General features: G+C 47.4%; 1 protein-coding gene across 1 annotated transcript in view; it reads left to right on the top strand.

Annotated features, from left to right (window-relative positions):
* LOC311118421 (ribosomal protein S6 kinase alpha-5-like) overlaps window positions 1–13,589 on the top strand; it is a gene marked incomplete at both ends in the record, with an annotated part of 29,251 nt that extends 15,662 nt beyond the window's left edge. Inside the window, 2 exons of the mRNA XM_084193223.1 lie at window positions 9,860–10,026; window positions 12,858–13,589. Coding sequence (XP_084049349.1) covers window positions 9,860–10,026; window positions 12,858–13,589 — 899 coding nt within the window. The remainder of the gene's footprint in view (window positions 1–9,859; window positions 10,027–12,857) is intronic.
* Window positions 13,590–13,644: the final 55 nt, after the last annotated feature.

The raw sequence follows: 13,644 nt of genomic DNA, 5'->3' as shown, positions 1-13,644 counted from the left end.
GGAGTTGCAATGATCATGAGAACGGTGAGGAATCAGCCCAGAACTACACGGGAGGATCTTGTCAATGATCTCAAGGCAGCTGGGACCATAGTCACCAAGAAAACAATTGGTAACACACTACGCCGACTGAAATCATGCAGCGCCCGCAAGGTCCCCCTGCTCAAGAAAGCACATATACAGGGCCGTTTGCCAATGAACATCTGAATGATTCAGAGGAGAACTGGGTGAAAGTGTTGTGGTCAGATGAGACCAAAATCGAGCTCTTTGGCATCAACTCAACTCGCCGTGTTTGGAGGAGGAGGAATGCTGCCTATGACCCCAAGAACACCATCCCCACCGTCAAACATGGAGGTGGAAACTGTCAAGGCTGAGGTGTATGTGGTGTGGGAGTCAGGCGCAGGACACCGAAGCTTAGTCCAACAAAGTTTACTTGTGAAACCACAAGGCAAAGATACAATGATCGGCCTCAAAACAAAACAGAGGCGAGCAATTACGCAACTATGCGTAAAACAATAAAACAACAAAACAGAGAAAAGACACGCAGCACTACGGACAGGCGAAAAACAACACACAACCTAACCAATACAAAACAGGCAACTTATAGAACACGTAATCAGACACAAACGGACACAGGTGTAATAGACAGACAAAAGCAATCAAACATAGAAACATTCAACGGTGGCAGCTAGTACTCCGGGGACGACGAACACCGAAGCCTGCCCGAACCAGGAGGAGGAGCAGCCTCGGCAGAATCCGTGACAGTACCCCCCCCTTGACGCGCGGCTCCAGCCGTGTGCCGACCCCGGCCTCGGGGACGGCCAGGAGGACGCGGACCCGGGCGCGTGGGATGCCCACGGTGGAATTCAGTCAGGAGGGATGGATCTAGGATGTCCCTCCTAGGCACCCAGCACCGTTCCTCCGGACCGTACCCCTCCCACTCCACGAGATACTGGAGACCACTCATCCGGCGCCTCGAGTCCAAGATGGTCCGGACCCTGTACGCCGGGGCCCCCTCGATGTCCAAAGGGGGCGGAGGGGTCTCTCCTATCTCATCTTCTTGGAGTGGGCCAGCTACCACCGGCCTGAGAAGAGACACATGGAACGAGGGGTTAATATTCTTGTAATCAATAGGCAGTTGTAACCTGTAACACACCTCGTTCAATCTTCTCAGGACTTTAAAGGGCCCCACAAACCGCCGACCCAGCTTCCAGCAGGGCAGGCGGAGGGGCAGGTTTCGAGTCGAGAGCCTGACTCGATCTCCCGGTGCGTACACCGGTCCCTCACTGCGGTGGCGATCGGCGCTCGCCTTTTGTCGACGGATGGCCCGCTGCAGATGGACATGGGCAGCGTCCCACGTCTCCTCCGAGCGCCGAATCCACTCATCCACCGCAGGGGCCTCGATCTGGCTCTCGTGCCATGGTGCCAGAACCGGCTGATACCCTAAAACACACTGGAAAGGTGTTAAATTGGTGGAGGAGTGGCGGAGAGAGTTCTGGGCCATCTCTGCCCAGGGGATATACCTAGACCACTCCTCCGGCCGGCCCTGGCAATAGGACCTCAGAAACCTACCCACATCCTGGTTGACTCGTTCAACCTGCCCATTGCTCTCTGGGTGGTACCCCGAGTAAGGCTCACTGAGACCCCCAAGCGTTCCATGAATGCCCCCCAGACTCTGGAGGTGAACTGGGGACCTCGGTCAGACAAAATATCCTCGGGGACCCCATAGTGCCGGAACACGTGGGTAAATAGGGCCTCAGCGGTCTGTAGGGCAGTAGGGAGACCCGGCATTGGGAGGAGACGACAGGCCTTGGAAAACCGATCCACAACGACCAAAATGGTGGTATTCCCCTGGGAGGGGGGTAGGTCGGTCACAAAATCCACCGAGAGGTGGGACCATGGTCGTTGTGGAACGGGCAGGGGATGTAACTTTCCCCTGGGCAAATGTCTAGGTGCCTTACACTGGGCGCACACCGAGCAGGAGGAGACATAAACCCTCACATCCTTAGCTAACGTTGGCCACCAGTATTTCACGCTAAGGCAGTGCACTGTCCGGCCAATACCTGGATGTCCAGAGGAGGGTGATGTATGAGCCCAATAAATAAGGCGATCACGAACCTCGAGCGGAACGTACGTCCGCCCCACAGGACACTCGGGGGGAGTAGGGTCGGTACGCAGTGCCCGCTCGATCTCCGCATCGACCTCCCACACCACCGGAGCCACCAGACAAGACTCCGGCAGTATGGGAGTAGGCTCAATGGACCTCTCCTCTGTGTCATACCGCCGGGACAGGGCGTCTGCCTTACCGTTCTGGGACCCTGGGATGTATGTGATCTTAAAAACAAACCGGGTCAGGAACATGTTCCACCTAGCCTGACGAGGGTTCAATCTCCTAGCTGCCCGGATGTACTCCAGGTTACGGTGGTCAGTCAGAATGAGGAAAGGGTGTTGAGCCCCCTCAAGCCAATGCCTCAACACCTTTAGGGCCTGGACTACAGCTAACAGCTCCCTGTCCCCTACGTCATAATTACGCTCCGCCGAGCTGAGCTTCTTAGAATAGAACGCACAGGGGCGGAGCTTAGGTGGCGTGCCGGACCGTTGCGACAGGACTGCCCCAATACTGGCCTCGGCTTGTCTACCTCTACTTGGAATGGTAAAGAGGGATCCGGATGCGCCAGCACCGGAGCCGAGGTGAACAGGTTTTTCAGTTTGACAAATGCCCTGTCCGCCTCAGCTGACCACTGCAAGCGAACCGGACCCCCCTTTAGCAGGGACGTAATGGGAGCTGCAACCTGTCCAAAGCCCCGGATAAACCTCCGGTAGTAATTAGCTAAACCCAAAAACTGCTGCACCTCTTTTACAGTGGTTGGAGTTTGCCAATTACGCACGGCCGACACACGGTCAACCTCTATCTTCACACCAGACGCGGACAACCGATAACCCAAAAAGGAGACGGACTCCTGGAAGAACAAGCATTTCTCTGCCTTGACATACAAGTCATGCTCCAACAGTCTCCTCAACACTCGGCGCACCAGGGCTACATGCTCGGCTCGTGTAGAAGAGTACACTAGGATGTCGTCGATGTATACTACCACACCCTGCCCATGCATGTCCCGGAAAATCTCGTCAACAAAGGATTGGAAGACTGAAGGAGCATTCATTAACCCGTATGGCATGACGAGATACTCGTAATGACCCGAGGTGGTGCTAAATGCTGTTTTCCATTCATCCCCCTCCCTAATGCGCACCAGATTGTACGCGCTCCTGAGATCCAACTTTGTGAAGAACCGCGCTCCGCGTAATGATTCTGTCATAGTCGCAATCAGTGGAAGAGGGTAACTGTACTTAACCGTGATCTGATTGAGACTACGGTAATCAATACACGGGCGCAAACCCCCGTCCTTCTTCTTCACAAAGAAGAAACTCGAGGAAACCGGGGAAGTGGAGGACCGTATGTATCCCTGTGCCAAGGACTCGGCTATGTAAGTTTCCATAGCCGCTGTCGCCTCTTGAGACAGGGGATACACACGGCTCCGCGGAAGTGCCGCTCCTGTTTGGAGATCTATCGCACAATCCCCCTGTCTATGAGGTGGTAGCCGTGTTGCCCTCGTTTTGCTGAACACAAGTGCTAAATCCTCATATTCAGGGGGAATGCGCATTGCGGGCACTTGGTTCGGACTCTCTACCGAGGTCGCCCCTAAGGAAACACCTAGACATCTCCCTACACACTGGGCAGACCACTCCATAAGAGCCCTCTGTTGCCACGCAATGGTAGGATCATGGGCGCTTAACCAGGGAAGCCCCAGCACCACGGGATACGCAGGAGAGTCAATCAGATAAAACTGAATGATCTCCTCATGACCCCCCTGCGTCGTCATCTTAAGTGGTGCTGTGACTTCTCTGATCAACCCCGACCCCAACGGCCGGCTGTCTAGGGCATGAACAGGAAAGGGGGCTTCTACCGGCCGAAGGGGAATACCTAACCTATAACAAAATGCACGATCAACAAAATTCCCAGCTGCGCCTGAATCTACTAGCGCCTTATGCTGGGAATGAGGTGCCACCTGTGGAAATCTCACAGGTATACACATGTGACCAACAGAGAGCTCTGGGTAAGTGGGGCGCCTACTCACCTGAAATGACTCCCCAGTGCGTGACCTGTTGTCCCCTCTCCCAGGAGACCCTCCCCAGCACCTGGCCGCGGTGTGTCCTCCACGGCCACAGTTGGTGCAGGGGATGGCCCCCCTCGGGTTCTCTCTCCTCCTCTCTCTAGCGCCAGCACCCCCGAGCTCCATGGGAATCGGCTCGGAGGTGCTGGAGGGTGGAATGGACGACCCCCACTCGGGACGTCCGCGGGTAGCCAGCAGGGTGTCGAGACGGATGGAGATGTCCACCAACTGGTCGAATGATAGGTTGGTGTCCCTGCAGGCCAGCTCACGACGAACGTCCTCTCGTAGGCTACACCGGTAATGGTCGATGAGGGCCCTCTCATTCCACCCCGCATCCGCCGCTAGAGTCCGGAACTCCAGGGCGAACTTCTGTGCGCTCCTCTTCCCCTGTCGAAGGTGGAACAGACGCTCCCCCGCCGCCTTCCCCTCAGGTGGATGATCGAAGACAGCCCTGAAGCGGCGGGAGAACTCCGCGTAGGTGATGGTAGCGGCGTCTATTCCCCTCCATTCGGCATTGGCCCACTCCAACGCCTTGCCGGATAGACAGGAGATGAGGGCGGAGACGCTCTCGTATCCCGAGGGCGCTGGGTGTATGGTGGCCAGGTAGAGTTCCACCTGCAGGAGGAACCCCTGACACCCGGCTGCAGAACCATCATATGCCCTCGGGAGCGAGAGCCGAATGCCACTGGGTTCCGGTGCTGAGAGAGGAGGACTGGCCGTTGGTGATGGTATGGTGTGAGAAGGCGTGGGCACCTCTCCCGTAACCAACCGGCGCAGAGTGTTGGACACGTTGTTCATGGCGGCCCCAAGTTGCCGGATCATGGTGTCTTGGTCGCTGATCCGATCCTCCAGCGACTTGGGTGCCGCCACTGCTCCTGCTGACTCCATACTGGTGTGTTGTTCTGTCAAGGCTGAGGTGTATGTGGTGTGGGAGTCAGGCGCAGGACACCGAAGCTTAGTCCAACAAAGTTTACTTGTGAAACCACAAGGCAAAGATACAATGATCGGCCTCAAAACAAAACAGAGGCGAGCAATTACGCAACTATGCGTAAAACAATAAAACAACAAAACAGAGAAAAGACATGCAGCACTACGGACAGGCGAAAAACAACACACAACCTAACCAATACAAAACAGGCAACTTATAGAACACGTAATCAGACACAAACGGACACAGGTGTAATAGAGAGACAAAAGCAATCAAACATAGAAACATTCAACGGTGGCAGCTAGTACTCCGGGGACGACGAACGAACCTGCCCGAACCAGGAGGAGGAGCAGCCTCGGCAGAATCCGTGACAGAAACATTATGCTTTGGGGGTGTTTTTCTGCTAATGGGACAGGACAACTTCACCGCATCAAAGGGACGATGGACGGGGCCATGTACCGTCAAATCTTGGGTGAGAACCTCCTTCCCTCAGCCAGGGCATTGAAAATGGGTCGTGGATGGGTATTCCAGCATGACAATGACCCAAAACACACGGCCAAGGCAACAAAGGAGTGGCTCAAGAAGAAGCACATTAAGGTCCTGGAGTGGCCTAGTCAGTCTCCAGACCTTAATCCCATAGAAAATCTGTGTAGGGAGCTGAATGTTCGAGTTGCCAAACGTCAGCCTCGAAACCTTAATGACTTGGAGAAGATCTGCAAAGAGGAGTGGAACAAAATCCCTCCTGAGATGTGTGCAAACCTGGTGGCAAACTACAAGAAACGTCTGACCTCTGTGATTGCCAACAAGGGTTTTGCCACCATGTACTAAGTCATGTTTAGCAGAGGGGTCAAATACTTATTTCCCTCATTAAAATGCATATACATTTATAACATTTTTGACATACTTTTTTCTGGATTTTTTTGTTGTTATTCTGTCTCTCACTGTTCAAATAAACCTACCATTAAAATTATAGGCTGATCATGTCTTTGTCAGTGGGCAAACATACAAAATCAGCAGGGGATCAAATACTTTTTCCCCTCACTGTATGTCATACACTGCATTTGAGGAACAATGGGAAAGTAATTCTGCTTTGAAAGTTGATAAACTTGTAACCTCACTTTTGAGAACATGGCCTTTGAATGTTTTGGTACCTGCTGGAGAGCTCTTCTTTGTCTACACCTATTCAGCATTGTTCACACCCTCTTATGCTTTAGCCCCACCCATCTCGTTTTGTTCAGAGCGCACACTGGACGCTCTGGCCGAGGAGTAGGGTTGATCCGAGCGTTCTGACCTCAACAGCAGTCAAGCACCCAAGCTAACTGGCTAACATTGGCTAGCTTGCTAGCTACTTCCAGACACAAATGAGAGAACACCCCACTGACCATTTTACTCGCCCTAGCAGAGCTCGTTAGGCTGTTTTCATGTTATCCAAAGCGTTGGTGACTGTGCTGCTGGCAACAATTTAATTATGCTTTTTTGCTTTTTTTTTTACTGACACAGCCATATTCTACGGGTGTTGAGCGTTCGTAAATTCATCAGTTATTCTGCGCTCTGGCATACTCAGATTGAATATAGGTCCCGTGTAGCTCAGTTGGTAGAGCATGGCGTTTGCAACGCCAGGGTTGTGGGTTCGATTCCCACGGGGGGCCAGTATGAAAAAAATAATGTATGCACTCACTAACTGTAAGTCGCTCTGGATAAGAGCGTCTGCTAAATGACAAAAAATAAATATATATATATACATACAGTGGGGAGAACAAGTATTTGATACACTGCCGATTTTGCAGGTTTTCCTACTTACAAAGCATGTAGAGGTCTGTAATTTTTATCATAGGTACACTTCAACTGTGAGAGACAGAAATCACATTGTATGATTTTTAAGTAATTAATTTGCATTTTATTGCATGACATAAGTATTTGATACATCAGAAAAGCAGAACTTAATATTTGGTACAGAAACCTTTGTTTGCAATTACAGAGATCATACCTTTCCTGTAGGTCTGTTGTAGCTCAGCTGGTAGAGCACGGCGCTTGTAACGCCAGGTTAGTGGGTTCGATCCCCGGGACCACCCATACACAAAAATGTATGCACACATGACTGTAAGTCGCTTTCGATAAAAGCGTCTGCTAAATGGCATATTATTATTATTATTATTATTATTATTATTATTGTCTTGACCAGGTTTGCACACACTGCAGCAGGGATTTTGGCCCACTCCTCCATACAGACCTTCTCCAGATCCTTCAGGTTTCGGGGCGGTCGCTGGGCAATACGGACTTTCAGCTCCCTCCAAAGATTTTCTATTGGGTTCAGGTCTGGAGACTGGCTAGGCCACTCCAGGACCTTGAGATGCTTCTTATGGAGCCACTCCTTAGTTGCCCTGGCTGTGTGTTTCGGGTCGTTGTCATGCTGGAAGACCCAGCCACGACCCATCTTCAATGCTCTTACTGAGGGAAGGAGGTTGTTGGCCAAGATCTCGTGATACATGGCCCCATCCATCCTCCCCTCAATACGGTGCAGTCGTCCTGTCCCCTTTGCAGAAAGCATCCCCAAAGAATGATGTTTCCACCTCCATGCTTCACGGTTGGGATGGTGTTCTTGGGGTTGTACTCATCCTTCTTCTTCCTCCAAACACGGCGAGTGGAGTTTAGACCAAAAAGCTATATTTTTGTCTCATCAGACCACATGACCTTCTCCCATTCCTCCCCTTAATCATCCAGATGGTCGTTGGCAAACTTCAGACGGGCCTGGACATGCGCTGGCTTGAGCAGGGGGACCTTGCGTGCGCTGCAGGATTTTAATCCATGACGGCGTAGTGTGTTACTAATGGTTTTCTTTGAGACTGTGGTCCCAGCCCTCTTCAGGTAATTGACCAGGTCCTGCCGTGTAGTTCTGGGCTGATCCCTCACCTTCCTCATGATCATTGATGCCCCACGAGGTGAGATCTTGCAAGGAGCCCCAGACCGAGGGTGATTGACCATCATCTTGAACTTCTTCCATTTTCTAATAATTGCGGCAACAGTTGTTGCCTTCTCACCAAGCTGCTTGCTTATTGTCCTGTAGCCCATCCCAGCCTTGTGCAGGTCTACAATTTTATCCCTGATGTCCTTACACAGCTCTCTGGTCTTGGCCATTGTGGAGAGGTTTGTTTGTTTGATTGAGTGTGTGGACAGGTGTCTTTTATACAGGTAATGAGTTCAAACAGGTGCAGTTAATACAGATAATGAGTGGAGAACAGGAGGGCTTCTTAAAGAAAAACTAACAGGTCTGTGAGAGCCGGAATTCTTACTGGTTGGTAGGTGATCAAATACTTATGTCATGCAATAAAATGCAAATTAATTACTTAAAAATCATACAATGTGATTTTCTGGATTTTTGTTTTAGATTCCGTCTCTCACAGTTGAAGTGTACCTATGATAAAAATTACAGACCTCTACATGCTTTGTAAGTAGGAAAACCTGCAAAATCGGCAGTATCAAATACTTGTTCTCCCCACTGTGTGTGTGTGTGTGTGTGTGTGTGTGTGTGTGTGTGTGTATATATCCATCTCATATTCATATTTTTCTTGTTTAAAATCTGTTCATTATTTTAGATGAATGGCTATAAATCGATCTCTGAATGTGTTACAGGCCTCCTGTAGGTCAGTTGGTTGAGCATGGCGCTTGTAACGTCAGGTTCCTGGGTTCGATTCCCACAGGGGGCCAGTATGAAAAATGTATGCACTCACTAACTGTAAGTCGCTCTGGATAAGAGCGTCTGCTAAATGACCAAAATGTAAACGTAAATGTAATGTAGAGAGCCAGAGTGAATTTACCAGCCAAGTCTATCAACAGTTGTCGCAGTGACATTCTATTGAAATGGTTACTTGCATAGTGGAGTCTTTTGTTAAGACATGTAGTTAGCTAGCTAGCTAAACAATGAACCATAATCCAAACTCATGACGTTACTACCCTGCATGAATCTGCAGGTAGCTAACCAACCAGGTTCAATGTTAGCCAGCTAACATTAGGCTATAACTAGTCAAGCAAATGGCTCTGCGATACGAATAATAAGATTATACACGTAACATTAGCTAGCGAGCCAGCCACATTAACTTGAAATGAAAACTACTTTCTGTCAAAATTAGAAACGTGTAATATCTGAAAGTGTAGCTAGCTAGACTATCTTACCCGTATGCATCATGGATGGATGCGTCTCCCTCACGGATGCCATTAGTTTGAAGACCGGTTTTCTCCATCTCCTTAGCTATCATACACTAATTCCACTGATTTCAAAGCTCGGTCCTCCAGAAAGAGGAACACTTATGCCGTTTTATTACGCAATACATTTTTTTTAAAGCCACAATAGACGGGATTACCTACACATACTGACCAGCTCAAATAGACAGAAGCGTGCTATATGGCAGACCAAACCTGAACTCATCTCTCGGCCTCATTATCTCAGCCAATCATGGCCAGCGGGAAGGTTGCTGTCTTTTTCTGTGGCTAAACCAACTAGGCTCGTAATTTAATAATTGTATTAGTATTTACAGATGGCATACAAGTTTGTTATTAAGGCACATGAAAGTACACATGTTCCAGAAGGCATTTCTGCCAAAAAATGAATTGTGATTATTTTTTTAAAAAGAAGTTGACGTTCAAATGGCTCTCATGTGAAGTAGTGACCAGCGACATACGCCTAGTTTCCTGAAACGAAACACATATAGAGTAATTGTGTTTATAAATGACGTAAATGTAATCTATATCATTGGTGTGGTACCTATAGAGCTGCTGACAGTGGACCCTGACAAGCGGATCAAGATGTGTGGTCTGAGGTACAACGCCTGGCTCCAAGACGACAGCCAGCTCTCCTCCAACCCTCTGATGACACCTAACATCCTGGGTTCCTCCACCACCGTGTCAGTACACACCTACGTCAAGGCTACCTTCAATGTGAGCTTTATTCATTCATTCAGGAGAGGGGGGAGGGGGGATGGTGAGAGGGAGGGGCAGGTTTGCATTAGAGGAGTCTGCGGAAAGAGTTTGAGAATATCAAATATCCTCTATTCAGTTGTTCTCATCAGTTCTTCCAAAGGGGATGGTGAGGGTGGGTAAAAATCCATCAATGTTTATGTGAATGTGTATATTGTACTGTAGTTTACTGTTGTTCATGTGAATGTGTATATTGTGCTGTAGTTTACTGTTGTTCATATCAATGTGTTTATTGTACCGAAGTTTACTGTTGTTCATGTGAATGTGTTTAGTGCTGTAGTTTACTGTTGTTCATATGAATGTGTTTGTGCTGTAGTTTACTGTTGTTCATGTGAATGTGTTTGTGCTGTAGTTTACTGTTGTTCATGTGAATGTGTTTATTGTGCTGTAGTTTACTGTTGTTCATGTGAATGTGTTTATTGTGCTGTAGTTTACTGTTGTTCATGTGAATGTGTTTATTGTACCGTAGTTTACTGTAGTTCATGTGTTTGTGCTGTAGTTTACTGTTGTTCATGTGAATGTGTGTATTGTGCTGTAGTTTACTGTTGTTCATGTGAATGTGTTTATTGTGCTGTAGTTTAGTTGTTCATATGAATGTGTTTAGTGCTGTAGTTTACTGTTGTTCATGTGAATGTGTTTGTGCTGTAGTTTACTGTTGTTCATATGAATGTGTTTAGTGCTGTAGTTTACTGTTGTTCATATGAATGTGTTTAGTGCTGTAGTTTACTGTTGTTCATGTGAATGTGTTTGTGCTGTAGTTTACTGTTGTTCATGTGAATGTGTTTATTGTACCGAAGTTTACTGTTGTTCATGTGAATGTGTTTGTGATGTAGTTTACTATTGTTCATGTGAATGTGTTTATTGTACCGAAGTTTACTGTTGTTCATGTGAATGTGTTTAGTGCTGTAGTTTACTGTTGTTCATGTGAATGTGTTTGTGATGTAGTTTACTGTTGTTCATGTGAATGTGTTTATTGTACCGAAGTTTACTGTTGTTCATGTGAATGTGTTTAGTGCTGTAGTTTACTGTTGTTCATTTGAATGTGTTTATTGTGCTGTAGTTTACTGTTGTTCATGTGAATGTGTTTAGTGCTGTAGTTCACTGTTGTTCATTTGAATGTGTTTATTGTGCTGTAGTTTACTATTGTTCATATCAATGTGTTTATTGTACCGAAGTTTACTGTTGTTCATGTGAATGTGTGTATTGTGCTGTAGTTTACTGTTGTTCATGTGAATGTGTTTGTGCTGTAGTTTACTGTTGTGAATGTGTTTATTGTGCTGTAGTTTACTGTTGTGAATGTGTTTATTGTGCTGTAGTTTACTGTTGTGAATGTGTTTATTGTGCTGTAGTTTACTGTTGTGAATGTGTTTATTGTGCTGTAGTTTACTGTTGTGAATGTGTTTATTGTGCTGTAGTTTACTGTTGTGAATGTGTTTATTGTGCTGTAGTTTACTGTTGTGAATGTGTTTATTGTGATGTAGTTTACTGTTGTTCATGTGAATGTGTGTATTGTGCTGTAGTTTACTATTGTGAATGTGAATGTGTTTGTGCTGTAGTTTACTGTTGTGAATGTGTTTATTGTGATGTAGTTTACTGTTGTGAATGTGTTTATTGTGATGTAGTTTACTGTTGTGAATGTGTTTATTGTGCTGTAGTTTACTGTTGTGAATGTGTTTATTGTGATGTAGTTTACTGTTGTGAATGTGTTTATTGTGATGTAGTTTACTGTTGTGAATGTGTGTATTGTGCTGTAGTTTACTGTTGTGAATGTGTTTATTGTGCTGTAGTTTACTGTTGTGAATGTGTTTATTGTGATGTAGTTTACTGTTGTGAATGTGTTTATTGTGATGTAGTTTACTGTTGTGAATGTGTGTATTGTGCTGTAGTTTACTATTGTGAATGTGTTTATTGTGCTGTAGTTTACTGTTGTGAATGTGTTTATTGTGCTGTAGTTTACTGTTGTGAATGTGTTTATTGTGATGTAGTTTACTGTTGTGAATGTGTTTATTGTGATGTAGTTTACTGTTGTGAATGTGTTTATTGTGATGTAGTTTACTATTGTGAATGTGTTTATTGTGATGTAGTTTACTGTTGTGAATGTGTTTATTGTGCTGTAGTTTACTGTTGTGAATGTGTTTATTGTGCTGTAGTTTACTGTTGTGAATGTGTTTATTGTGATGTAGTTTACTGTTGTGAATGTGTTTATTGTGCTGTAGTTTACTATTGTGAATGTGTTTATTGTGCTGTAGTTTACTGTTGTGAATGTGTTTATTGTGCTGTAGTTTACTGTTGTTCATGTGTTTATTGTGCTGTAGTTTACTGTTGTGAATGTGTTTATTGTGCTGTAGTTTACTGTTGTGAATGTGTTTATTGTGCTGTAGTTTACTGTTGTGAATGTGTTTATTGTGATGTAGTTTACTGTTGTGAATGTGTTTATTGTGCTGTAGTTTACTGTTGTTCATGTGAATGTGTTTAGTGCTGTAGTTTACTGTTGTTCATGTGAATATGTTTGTGCTGTAGTTTACTGTTGTTCATGTGAATATGTTTGTGCTGTAGTTTACTGTTGTTCATGTGAATGTGTTTGTGCTGTAGTTTACTGTAGTTCATGTGAATGTGTTTATTGTACTGTAGTTTACTGTTGTTCATGTGAATGTGTTTGTGCTGTAGTTTACTGTTGTTCATGTGAATGTGTTTATTGCACTGTAGTTTACTGTAGTTCATGTGAATGTGTTTATTGTACTGTAGTTTACTGTTGTTCATGTGAATGTGTTTATTGCACTGTGTTTCTCCAGGCGTTCAACAAGTGTAAGCGGGAGGGTTTCCGTCTGCAGACGGTGGACAAGGCCCCGCTGGCCAAGAGGAGGAAGATGAAGAAGTCCAGCACCAGCACAGAGACCAGGAGCAGCTCCGGAGAGAGCACCCGCTCCTCCTCCTCCTCCTCCACCCTGTCCCACCAGGACACCCGCTCCTCCTCCTCCTCTTCCCAGTCTCACCAGGACACCCACTCCTCCTCCTCCACCCTCTCTCACCACGACACCCACTCCTCCTTCTCCTTCTCCCAGTCTCACCAGGACACCCACTCCTCCTTCTCCACCCTGTCCCACCAGGACACCCACTCCTCCTCCTCCACCCTCTCTCACCACGACACCCACTCCTCCTTCTCCTTCTCCCAGTCTCACCAGGACACCCACTCCTCCTCCTCCACCCTGACCCACCAGGACACCCACTCCTCCTCCTTCTCCACCCTGTCCCACCAGGACACCCACTCCTCCTCCTCCTCCACCCTGACCCACCAGGACACCCACTCCTCCTCCTTCTCCACCCTGTCCCACCAGGACACCCACTCCTCCTCCTCCACCCTGTCTCACCAGGAGAAGACTGGGGGAGACAGCGTCGCCGACCCACCACCCCAACCCTCCATCAGCTCCACCACCACCCCTGTCACCACACCCCTCACCCTGGGCTCAGACAGCGCCCCCGCCCCGGAACACTCACGGCCTCCGGCCTTCTACTTCTCAGACTGAGAGAGAAAGATGGAATCGGCCTGAGCAAGACTCTGCCTAGATTGGCTAATCTTGA

This window comes from Coregonus lavaretus (genome assembly GCF_964263955.1).
Source record: "Coregonus lavaretus genome assembly, contig: HAP1_SCAFFOLD_4993, whole genome shotgun sequence".
Lineage (NCBI taxonomy): Eukaryota > Metazoa > Chordata > Actinopteri > Salmoniformes > Salmonidae > Coregonus > Coregonus lavaretus.
This window is presented reverse-complemented; position numbering and strand designations above follow the sequence as displayed.